General features: G+C 46.0%; 1 protein-coding gene across 3 annotated transcripts in view; it reads left to right on the top strand.

Moving 5' to 3' along the window:
• Nucleotides 1–12,169, top strand: part of DTD1 (D-aminoacyl-tRNA deacylase 1) — a 258,513-nt gene that overhangs the window by 145,608 nt on the left and 100,736 nt on the right. For all 3 annotated transcript variants that reach the window (XM_077282814.1, XM_077282813.1, XM_077282812.1), the window contains exon 5: nucleotides 5,761–5,936. In XM_077282814.1, the coding sequence (XP_077138929.1) occupies nucleotides 5,761–5,916 (156 nt within the window). In that variant the 3' untranslated portion in view covers nucleotides 5,917–5,936. The remainder of the gene's footprint in view (nucleotides 1–5,760; nucleotides 5,937–12,169) is intronic.

The raw sequence follows: 12,169 nt of genomic DNA, 5'->3' as shown, positions 1-12,169 counted from the left end.
TTAGGAATTATAGCGGCCTCAAGATTTGTATAGCCCCTGACCATCTCAAGGTACACCCGGGTCACTGAATAGACCTTAGTGTCCCGATGGATGCAGGTGACCTCGATCTTTTCAGACCTTACAAATTGGTCTTCCGCAGACTCTACCAAGGTCACCGAGCTCCCCGAATCGACCAGACCAAATACTTCTTCTACCTCTGCGTTTAACTCCAGAACACACCCACGTAGCCTTCCACCAGGAGGGTAGTTCTTATGGCAGATTGGACATGCATAGTACCATTGTCCCTGGCTACAGTCCAATGATGCATTCACCGCCACCTCTTTTTCCCCGCCACCCCTATTTGGGTTACCGCCCCTTTTTGGGACTCTGCCCCCTTTAGGGTCACTACCCCCTTTTGGGACTCCACCCCCTTTTGGGCAACTACGCTCTTTTGGGATACCACCCCCTTTTGGGCAACTACGCTCTTTTGGGATACCGCCCCCTTTTGGGACTCCGCCCCTTTTTAACAACCATCCCTGTTTGGGTTACCGCCCCTTTTTTTTTTTGAGACACCACCCTATTAGGGACACCACCCCTTCTCTGGGTACACTCAACGGTACTCTCAGACCCCAGTTCGCAGCGTGCACCAGAATGTCTCTGGGCTTGCACTGGCCCTTTAAGAGTCTGCACAACCTGGAGCACAATTTTTTTTTTCCCAATACTTCACCAGCTCTTGCTGGCACTGCTACAGCTCCTGCTGCAGTCCCAAGTCACTGGCACCTCCAGGTGCTGATCACAAGCTGCTGCTACCGCCACTGCAGCTCCTGCTGCTGCAGAACCTCTTGCTGCAAGCGCGCTGCATGGCTCAACCGCAGACTTCGTGGACCCGCCGATCCTCTGCAAGCCGCTTGTCACCTTCGTGGACCTGCCGATCCACAGCAAGCTGCTTGTCACCTTCGTGGACCCGCCGATCCACTGCAAGTTGATTTTAAGAAAAAAAAACAGTCTCTCACTGACCCCGGTCAGCATAGCACAGACTCCAATCTGTTACACACTCGGCTTTAACACAGCCAAAACATAGTTTCTCACTGATCCCGATCAGCATAATACACGGTTTTCAGACCGTTACCCGTTGGCAACCTTCACAGGTTCCTGGACACCCCTTGGCCTCAGAGGTGCTCAGACACAATGTGTCTCTTTTCCTTTCACTTTGACCCCGGTCAGTACACCACGGATCTCCATCCGTTACCTGTCATTGCCGCACAGGTTCCTGGGACCCTCTTCTCCTCGAAGGTATCCCACCAACAACAATTCTCACTGACCCCGGTCAGTTTTACACACGGTTGTCAGACCGTTTACTCCTCTGGCTCAGACCAGCCAGTGCTGCAACATGTGCTCCTTCGATCTTTGCCCACATTCGAAACACCAATTGTAGCATTTCACCCACTACGGGTCTTGGGGACACTCTCTTGGCAGCAGAATAATCGTAGACAGGCACGGTTCCTCACACAAATCTGTCCACATGGTTTATTTTAACTCCACATAAATCACATAGGGTACAGTCCGTTTCAATACAGCCACGAAACATTAAAGGACATCAGTCAGTACACGTAGCAGATAGGCTTCTCTGCCATACATTATAATCCCCTTGTCCGGGGATACCTTTCAGGAGTTCCACTCCTCACGCTGACTTCACGTCAGTCCCAGGTCCTCAACACAGACCGTCCAGGTCTACGGACTCTAGGTGCTTCCAGGACGACTCCACTCCCAGGAGCCTCCAACACCGACCGTCCAGGTCTACGGTCTCTAGGTGTTTCCAGGACGACTCCACTCCCAGGAGCCTCCAACACAGACCGTCCAGGACCTTGCACAGGAACAAACGGATCCATACACAGGAACCTCCCAGGAACATGTGACCCACACCCTGGTCACGTTATATACCTTTTAACCACTCCCTTGGGTGGGAGTGTGGATGTGTGGCTAGTTTGTCCCGCCCCCTCTCACACAACTAGCCTAGTAAGTCTCCCTTGACTATTATACAACATTACACAAACTCTTGAGGGACTACAGGTCCCAGAACAACCACGTTACATCAGACTTGCCACGCAAACTCCCTCTGCGACACATATCGGCCATTCACAACACTGCCAGTCACTGTTTCATCACAACTATGCCTCCAAGTGCATCTTGAAGTGCACACACAGCCCCCCCTGGCTCTAACATTAGTCACTGCACCACAGGTATTACAAATGCATTGCTTTACCTTGTTTTGATCCTGTTCATTCAACTGAGTAAAGGGGAGATGAGGCTCCAATGAGTGCCCCTACCCAAGCACATTAAACCAACTGTCTGTCAAGATAACAAAGGGGAGTGAAATAACACTACCAAATGCAAAAACTACCCCTATAACATGACTCTTTATTGATTAAGTACAGATAATACCAACAATGATAAAAAATTTTTTAAAAACGTCCCAAAACAAAGAGGGATTGTTAGCCCAGGAATCTGGGCAATGGCCCATGACGGGAAAAAGTATGAAAAAGAGAAGAAAATATTATACCTTATTATACTGTCCCAAGCAGTGGGAGCTAGTGCATTTTCACAGCTGACTGAAGCGACTGGCCGTGAAGCTATGAGCTAAGTGTATAAACTTATTAACTATGATTCAGCACTTTATGATATTGGGTATCTGAACTGCACATTATACACATGAGAATATTGTTACCTGTGGTAAATAGGAGCATATGTGAATTTACCTTGCTCATTGACAGTCCGGAATTTTAGGCTTTCCTATAGATATTAAGTACTCCGTGCATATATATAAATATTAAAAATGTTTTTATTTTTCTCTTGTGATATCTATAATGGCAGCCTAGAACCAGCATAGTTCTCTATACCTCTGCTCCAGTGTTTGTCGATACATCATATTTATTCAAGCTCTAATTGATATTAATGCTAGAGATAATCCTATAGCGGAGCAGGGAGCTTTAACTATAAGATAGAGATTTATATCTATTATATCTATTTAGTAGTGCTGTTTATGGTAGCTAATAGTATTTAACATAGATATAGATCAATTTGATCTATAATCAATTGTTTTCTGTGGTCTGTGATTCTGATAGATTAAGGCTTCTTTCACACTTCAGCGTTCTGCTGTGCCTCGTTGTGCAGTAAAATGACGTATCGCTGGACGTTATGAAAATAGTGAAAAACGTGTGTGACGCATCCAGTGTAATGATGGATGCGTCGTTTGTGTTGTTGGCACAATTTCAATGGAGAAATTTCAGGGAATCAAATGTCCGGGGGGGGTTAGAGACTTTTTCCCTGATTTGAAAATCCTTTCGGGCATGCTCAGAGGGGAAAAACGTGATCCGTCGCTGGATTCCTGTGTGTGACGGTCAGCGACGGATCCTGCATCCATAGGCTTCCATTATAGCCAATGACGGGCAGCGCAGGATGCATCGCTGACCGATTTTCCGACGTGCAGAAAAAATGTTTCTCTGAACGTTTTCTCCGCACGACGGACCGCTATTTTCTGATGGATTAAGTGCGTGACGGATGAAACGGATGGCCATCTGTCACAATCCGTCGCTAATACAACTCGGGAAAATGCAGGATCCTGCATTCTCAAAAATCGAAGGATTGTGACAGGAGCTGAAAGACAGAAGTGTGAAAGAGGCCTAAGGGATTGCCTAGGGATTGAAGGGACAGCCGCCGTGGAGCGGGGGCACCACATCGCAAATTAGGGTGCCAACCTCCGCAGATAGGAAGGCCATCAGACCTTAGGGCCTATTAGGGATAGGGAAGGTATATTATTTTCTTTTTCATACTTTATCCCGTCATGGGCTGTTGCTCAGATTCCCAGGCTAACAGTCCCTCTTTGTTTTGGGATGTTTTTAAATAATTTTTATTACTGTTGGTTTTATCCGTACTTAATCAATAAAGAGTAATGTTATAGGGGTAGTTTTTGTGTTTGGTAGTGTTGTCCCTTCCCAAGCACATAAACATTTTGTATTGGGATTTTGCTAATCATTCCTATACAGTTGCCTTATGGTGTTATTCGTATTTATGGAAAGTTTATGCATGATTGTGGCTTACTATTCTATGCTGTGTCATAGTTTCAATTGGTGGTAATATCTTGGTGGTCCTAAAAGTGTTTGGATATAATTACTAGAAATCAAAAGGTGTCCAGGATGCAAACGTTTACTAAAGTGATCTTCTTGACATTATCTTAAGTGAAACATGGATTTCTTCCTTAAAGGGGTGGTCCCACAAACAAGTACATTTTAATCAATAGATCTTGTAATAATTATAATTTACACAATTGGATGGGTTTAAAAAAAAAGTTCCTGTGCTGAGATAATCTTATAAATGTGCCCATGCTGTGTACTGTGTAATGGCAATGTCTGACCATGCAGATCTGCTCCAGTGCATGGTTGGTACACACCACAGCTCCTAGCTAGAAGGGAAGCATAAATTACCATATTTTTCAGATTATAAGACGCACCTTTTTCCCAAAAATGTTTTGGGGAAAATGGTGGTGCGTCTTATAATGCGGATATACCTTACCGATACCGTTGCTGCAGGCCGCAGGCTGGGATGAGGGGGTGCTGCGGGGGCCCGGCTTCCTTTCTCAAAATGTCGGCAGAGCCTCCCACAGCATCGGAGGCACCGGCAGCCGCACTGGACACCCCTGCAGCACCGCCAGACACCCCTGCAGCAGCACCGGACACCCACAGTGGTGCGCCGCACATCAGAACACTCCCTCATCCCATACTGCGGCCTGCAGCATCACCCCACTCCTGCCTCTTCCAGCAGTGACCCTGGGACTCCGTTTCACCACAGCCACCACCCCTGGTAAATCAGTAAGACACATGGATTGTAAGAAGCACCCCCATTTTATTAAAAAAAAAAAATATTCCTATTTTTCTCCTCAAAATTTGGGTGCGTTTTATAATCTGAAAAATACGGTAATTATGATAAGTGAGTATACAGACTAAACAGCTGCGGCTTGCAGCTGCTGCTTTCTGAGGAAGCATGTTTCGCTGACTGAGGTAACACAGGAGTGATCGTTTTCATAAATCAAGTCAGAGGCATAGGAGCTCCTGCCACTACTGAGTTTGTATTTGACTGACTCGGAGCTCAGAGGGCTGGAGAAGCATCTGAAAAACTCACTCCTGTCATACAACTGACAGAGAAACATGGTAATTCTGAAATTAGCATCTGCAAGCCTCTGCTGTTTAGTCTGCATACTCACTTATCATAAATGACTTGTGTCCCACTCCCCACACCCACCTTGCCAGAAGCTGTGGTATGTGACAACAGCGAACTGGAGCAGCTCTGCCCAGCCACAATCATTACACATATAGTAGGGACACATTTATAAGATTATGTCATTGAGTATAATTCATTCCATCAAGTTTCTATTGTGTGACCACAATATTATCAGACGAAAAAGCGCTTCGTGCTACAAGTTTTTGAAAAGTTTTTTTTTTTTCAGCCAGATCTGTGACTGAGGTTCTGAATGCAGACACAAGCATACAGTAGACTTTTCTATTTATGCTATTCAATTTGAAATGGTGGTAAAAGGTTATCAAAGTAGAAATAACATCTGTTTAATGAGGGTTTTCACCCAAAATTGCAAAGTTGGCATATACTAGTAAGGGTAGCCGTTAAACTTTACTAATTGTCATTTCTAGTCACTGGCTCTTTTTGTTGTGCAAACATGTGGCCTCGTTATGTAAAAAGTGTTCATTTAGTGTATTCATCATTTCCAAACAGCTTGCAAAGCTTGAAAAACAGCAACAAAGAAAAGAGAAGTCAAGAGCCAAAGGACCCTCAGATTCCAGCCGAGAAAAGAGTGTCCCCCGAAGTAAGGATGATCCCAGTGCAAGCAGTGGAGCAGAGGGTGATGTGTCCTCCGAACGAGAGCCGTAAGATTCATGGGGAACCATCAGGTAAAACTCCTCAGATTTTTACTAGCTCTTAAGTGTATACTGCATCGTATTTCATAATTAAACCAATGATTTGGTGCATGGTTAGATCATTTGCTTACACAGCCTTTAGGGCCCCATACACCGACTAAAGTTGTCCAAATTCACCAATTTCAGCACGATCGGACAACATTGTAATGTGTTGGGGGCCTCCTGACGTCTCCCCAACCAATAATGTCATGGAAGAGAAGAAGTCAACGTTCTAAATTTGCCATCACATGAGTCTAGTAGTGACTCTCTCACCAAGAACACCGGGACACTCGACTAAGGCTACTTTCACACTAGCGTCATGCACTGCACGTCGCTATGCGTCGTTTTGTAGAAAAAACGCATCCTGCAAAAGTGCTTGCATGATGCGTTTTTTCTCCATTGACTTGCATTAGTGACGCAGTGCGACGCATTGCCACACGTCGCAACCGTCGTGTGACGGTTGCGTCGTGTTGCATCGGACCGTCGCCACCAAAAAACGTTGCTTGTAACGTTTTTTGGTGCATCGTCTGCAGCATTTCCGACCGCGCATGCGCGGCCGGAACTCCGCCCCCGCCTCCCCGCACCTCACAATGGGGCAGCGGATGCGTTGGAAAACAGCATCCGCTGCCCCCATTGTGCGGCGCATTCACAGCTAGCGTCGGTGCGCCGCAACGTCGCATAGCAACGTGCAGTGCACGACGCTAGTGTGAAAGTAGCCTTAGCCGAGCATTGCTGTATATGGGGGAGTTGGGAGTTATAGCTGTCGGCCAAACGATCGTTCATTTGATGTTATATGATATTTAAGGGGTCCATAACAATGCAATAATCCTGAAAAAATAATGAGGGCACACAAAAATATTAGATCAAGAATTGTTTTGTGTCAGACAATGATAAGAAAAGTCAGAAATAGAGGTCACAGGAAGTGAGTAGTAGAAGAAAGACAATCTTCTGTATCATTTCAAATACATTTTACTTATGGGAGGTTGTAACGCTTTTGTTCCAAGGCTTGTTACCCATGGAAATAAATGAGGAGAATGAGGAGGGATAAGGCATTTTTCAGTTAAAAAAACAAACAAAAAAAAACCACGGGCATGATAGATTAGTGCTGTGGCAAGCTTGAGTTAAAGGGGTAGTTCCATCTCCAAGATCCTATTCCAATATGTAGTCTGAGTAATAATAACCATACTAGCAATTACTTCCAATTAGAAATGTAGTATAGTTCTTCTGATTTGCTATGCTGCTTACCCCATGTGCAGTATAGTGAGTTAGCTAATCTGAGCATGCTCGTGTGCTAACAATGTCTTCGGTGTTCTCGAAAAATATGTTTGAGTCCCCACGCCTGCATGTCTCCCAGCTGTTCAACAGCCGCAACACGTGCATTGATTTACTGTTTTTAGGCAATGCCTGCATATGTTGTGGCTGTCGAACAGCAGCGAAACATGCAGGGCCGTGGACTTATATGAGCACGTCAAAGACACTCGGCTAGCACATGAGCATACTCGGATAACACCTTATAAGTGCATGTTTGTTTATCACTATTCTTGTTTTGTTATTGGTCGTAATCATGGATACCTAAGCTACTGCAATGGCCTACATAGAGTAACATAGCGAAGCAGAAGAACTATACTACATTTCTATTTGGAGGTATTTCCTAATATTATTATTACACCTACTACATATTGGGATAGGATCTTGGAGGTAAGAATACCCCTTTTAGGAAATAATGAAAATGGTATTATTATTATTATTATTATTATTATTTATTGTTATAGCGCCATTTATTCCATGGCGCTTTACAAGTGAGGAGGGGTATACATAATAAAAACAAGTACAATAATCTTGAACAATACAAGTCATAACTGGTACAGTAGGAGAGAGGACCCTGCCCGCGAAGGCTCACAATCTACAAGGGATGGGTGAGAATACAGTAGGTGAGGGTAGAGCTGGTCATGCAGCGGTTTGGTCGATCGGTGGTTACTGCAGGTTGTAGGCTTATCGGAAGAGGTGGGTCTTCAGATTCTTTTTGAAGGTTTCGATGGTGGGCGAGAGTCTGATGTGTTGTGGTAGAGGGTTCCAGAGTAGGGGTGATACGCGAGAGAAATCTTGTATACGATTGTGGGAAGAGGAAATAAGAGGAGAGTAGAGAAGGAGATCTTGTGAGGATCGGAGGTTGCGTGTAGGAAAGTACCGGGAGATGAGGTCACAGATGTAAGGAGGAGACAGGTTGTGGATGGCTTTGTACGTCATGGTTAGGGTTTTGTACTGGAGTCTCTGGGCAATGGGGAGCCAGTGAAGGGATTGACAGAGGGGAGAGGCTGGAGAATAGCGGGGGGACAGGTGGATTAGTCGGGCAGCAGAGTTTAGAATAGATTGGAGGGGTGCGAGAGTGTTTGAGGGGAGGCCACAGAGCAGGAGGTTGCAGTAGTCGAGGCGAGAGATGATGAGGGCATGGACTAGGGTTTTTGCAGATTCTTGGTGGAGGAATGAACGGATTCGTGCAATATTTTTGAGTTGAAGTCGGCAGGAAGTGGAAAGGGCTTGGATATGTGGTTTGAAGGAGAGATCAGCGTCAAGGATAACCCCGAGGCAGCGAGCTTGTGGGACTGGGGAGAGTGGGCAGCCATTTACTGTAATGGATAGGTTCGTTGGGGGGGTCACGTGAGATGGGGGAAAGATGATGAATTCTGTTTTGTCCATGTTAAGTTTCAGAAATCTAGCGGAGAAGAAGGATGAAATAGTGGACAGACATTGAGGGATTCTGGTTAGTAGGGAGGTGATATCTGGTCCAGAGATGTAGATCTGTGTGTCATCAGCATAGAGGTGATACTGAAAGCCATGAGATTCTATGAGCTGTCCCAGGCCAAAGGTGTAAATGGAGAAGAGCAGGGGCCCAAGGACTGAACCTTGTGGGACTCCGACAGATAGGGGGCGAGGTGAGGAGGCGGTGTGTGAGTGGGAGACGCTGAATGTCTGGTCTGTTAGGTATGATGAGATCCAGGATAGGGCCAAGTCTGTGATGCCAAGGGATGAGAGGGTCTGTAATAATAGGGAATGGTCCACTGTGTCAAAGGCAGCCGACAGGTCGAGGAGGAGGAGAACAGAGTAGTGTCGCTTGCTCTTGGCGGTTAAGAGGTCATTGGTGACCTTAGTTAGGGCAGTTTCAGTGGAATGGTGTGACCGAAAGCCAGATTGTAAGCGGTCAAAGAGGGAGCAAGAAGAGAGATGGGAGGACAGTTCAAGGTAGATGTGTTGTTCCAGTAGTTTTGAGGCATAGGGGAGAAGTGATATAGGACGATAGCTAGATACAGAGGATGGGTCAAGAGAGGGCTTTTTGAGGATAGGTGTGATGGAGGCATGTTTAAAGCTTGAGGGGAAAACACCAGTTGTTAGTGATAGGTTGAAGAGATGGGTTAGGGTTGGGATGAAGATTGTGGTGAGGTTTGGGATGAGGTGGGATGGGAGCGGGTCAAGTGCACAGGTGGTGAGATGCGATCTTGAGAGTAGAGTGGCGAGTTGATCTTCTGTAATGGTGGAGTAGTTGGTTTTGGAGGTGGAGGGTAGAGAAGTTGGGAGGAAGGGCTCTGGGGCTTGTTGACCAAAACTGTCTCTGATGTTATCAATCTTCTGCTTGAAGAATGAGGCAAAGTCTTCAGCAGAGATAAGTGGGGAGGGAGGAGGTGCTGGGGGACGGAGGAGAGAATTGAAGGTGTTGAATAACTGTTTAGGGTTGTGAGACAGGGAGGATATGAGAGATGAGCAGTAGGTTTGTTTAGCTGTGGCGAGTGCGGTCTTGAAAGTATTGAGGGACTGTTTGAATGCGATTAAGTGGTCGTTGGAGTGGGATCTTTTCCATCTGCGCTCAGCAGCCCTGGAAGCTCGCCTCAGTTCTTTGGTCAGGCTGGTGTGCCAGGGCTGTCTGTTGATTTTGCGAGCTTTGGTATGTGTATGTGGGGCCGCAGATTCCAAAGCTACAGCTATTGTGGTGTTATATAGAGCGGCAGCGTCATCCGCATTGTGTATGGAACTTATGTCTGTGAGAGGGAGGAGGGATTCAGAGAATGAATGTAGGTCAAGATGTTTGAGATTTCTGCGAGGGTGTGAAAGTTTGTGGGGTGGGGACTCTAGACATGGAGTGGAGAGGGATGAGAATGTGAGAAGGTTGTGGTCAGAAAGAGGAAGAGGTGAGTTAGAGAGGTTAGATAGGGAGCAGAGGCGGGTGAAGATGAGGTCCAGTGTGTGACCATCTGTGTGAGTGGCTGCAAAAGACCATTGAGTGAGGCCGAAGGAGGAAGAGAGAGATAGAAGTTTAGTGGCAGCTGAGAGGGAAGTGTCAATGGGGATGTTGAAATCGCCCATGATGATAGTGGGGATGTCTGCAGAAAGGAAATGAAGTAGCCAGGTGGTGAAGTGGTCAAAGAAGATGGTGGCTGGCCCTGGGGGGCGGTAAATGACAGCCAGTTGGAGGTTGGAGGGGGAGTAGATGCGCACAGAGTGCACCTCAAAGGAAGGGAGGGTAACAGAGGGTGGCAGTGGGATTGGGGTGAAGGAGCAGTTATCTGACAGGAGAAAACCAACTCCTCCGCCATGCTTGCTGCTGGGGCGGGGTGTGTGAGAAAGGTGGAAGCCACCGTAAGAGAGTGCAGCAGGGGAGGCTGTGTCAGAAGGGGTGAGCCAGGTTTCGGTGATGGCGAGGAAGGAAAGTTTGGTAGTAACAAAAAGATCATGGATGTAGGGAAGCTTGTTACAGACAGAGCGAGCGTTCCACAGAGCTCCTGTTAGTGGGACTGGGGAAGCGGGGGCTGGGTGAATGGGTATAAGGTTAGAGAGGTTACGGAAGTTTGTGATGGAGCGTGGGTGGGAGGTAGAAATGACTGGGAATATGGTGAGGAGGACCAGGATTTGGAGAGATATCACCAGCAGTGAGAAGGAGCAGAGATAGTGTTAGCAGGTGGGAGCAGGAGAGGGCGTGAGGGGGCTGCCTGTGCTTTGAGACAGAGGATTGTATGTTAAGGAACAGTTCTGAGGAGGAGGTGAGATGGATGGGGAGGATTGAAGAGGAGATGAACAGTTCCTTACTTGGTGTGGGGATTGGGGGAGGTAGCAGAAAGTGAAAGATTATAGGGGTAAAAGTGACAACAAACAGAAACATTGTTTGCAGTGACTGGCCAGTTACCTTCAGTTCCCTTCAGGTTCAATTCAGGTTTTAATTCTAATGTAATCCACACTTTTAGAACACACTTCGACTAATTTAACAAAGTCAACCATGTGGTACATAACCGCTCATGTTGGGCTCTTTTCTTCATTCTTATATCACTTCATTGCTGGTGTATGTTTACAGCAATTAAAAAAATATATATGCAGATCTTAATAAATGTAGATTGTCCTAGCCAAGCCCATTTTTCTTGCTTTATTAATAGAGATGAGTAGATTGATTCGCAGGACTTCGGTCTAACATCCAGGTCAGTGGAACCTGGCGGCTAGACAGGTGGTCTGCAAATCTGTTCTTCCATCATCCCTGGCATGTCTTTTCATTAGCTAGGACTGATATGATATGACAAGCAGGTGATGTCACGCCGGCCCTAACAAATCGAATGTAGCACCGGGGATGCCAGAAGCTAAGATATTTGCCGGACTCCGGTCTAGCTGCCGGGTACCACTGCCCAGAACGCTGGACCAAAGTCACCGGAATCGATCTGTTCATCTCTATTAGCTGTTAATTTTCAGAGAAATCCTAGAGTGAAACATTGTGTAGCAAAAAAAAATAAATCTCCAATTGGCTCTAACTAGTTTAAAGAAGTGATTCCCACCCTTACTAATTGCTCACAGGTCCCGTTGTGATGATTACCCGATTCCCTCTGGTCTTTGCTTCCTTGACCCATCTCAACAAATGGGAATTGGCAGGGAATACCCCTCACTGAAAGAGTCTTTACATACAAAAGAGAAGGGAAATGTGATCCAGATGGGTAGTGGTCTTTTACAGAGGTTATTCTGTAGATATTACCGTATTTTTCGGACTATAAGACGCACCGGACTATAAGGCGCACCCAGGTTTTAGAGGTGGAAAATAGGGAAAAAAATATTTGAAGCAAAAAAATGTGGTAAAATATTTAATAACATACTATTATATGTGGTGTTATTATATATAATAGTATGTTATTATGTTGGAAGCTGCGGGACCAATGTGGTGTCTGTGAAGTACTATATGAAGATGCTGGAGGGTGAGTATA

The sequence above is a fragment of the Ranitomeya variabilis genome, chromosome 2 (assembly GCF_051348905.1).
Source record: "Ranitomeya variabilis isolate aRanVar5 chromosome 2, aRanVar5.hap1, whole genome shotgun sequence".
NCBI classification, from domain to species: domain Eukaryota; kingdom Metazoa; phylum Chordata; class Amphibia; order Anura; family Dendrobatidae; genus Ranitomeya; species Ranitomeya variabilis.
The sequence above is the reverse complement of the archived record's forward strand: the minus strand, read 5'-3'. Positions and strand labels throughout refer to the sequence as shown.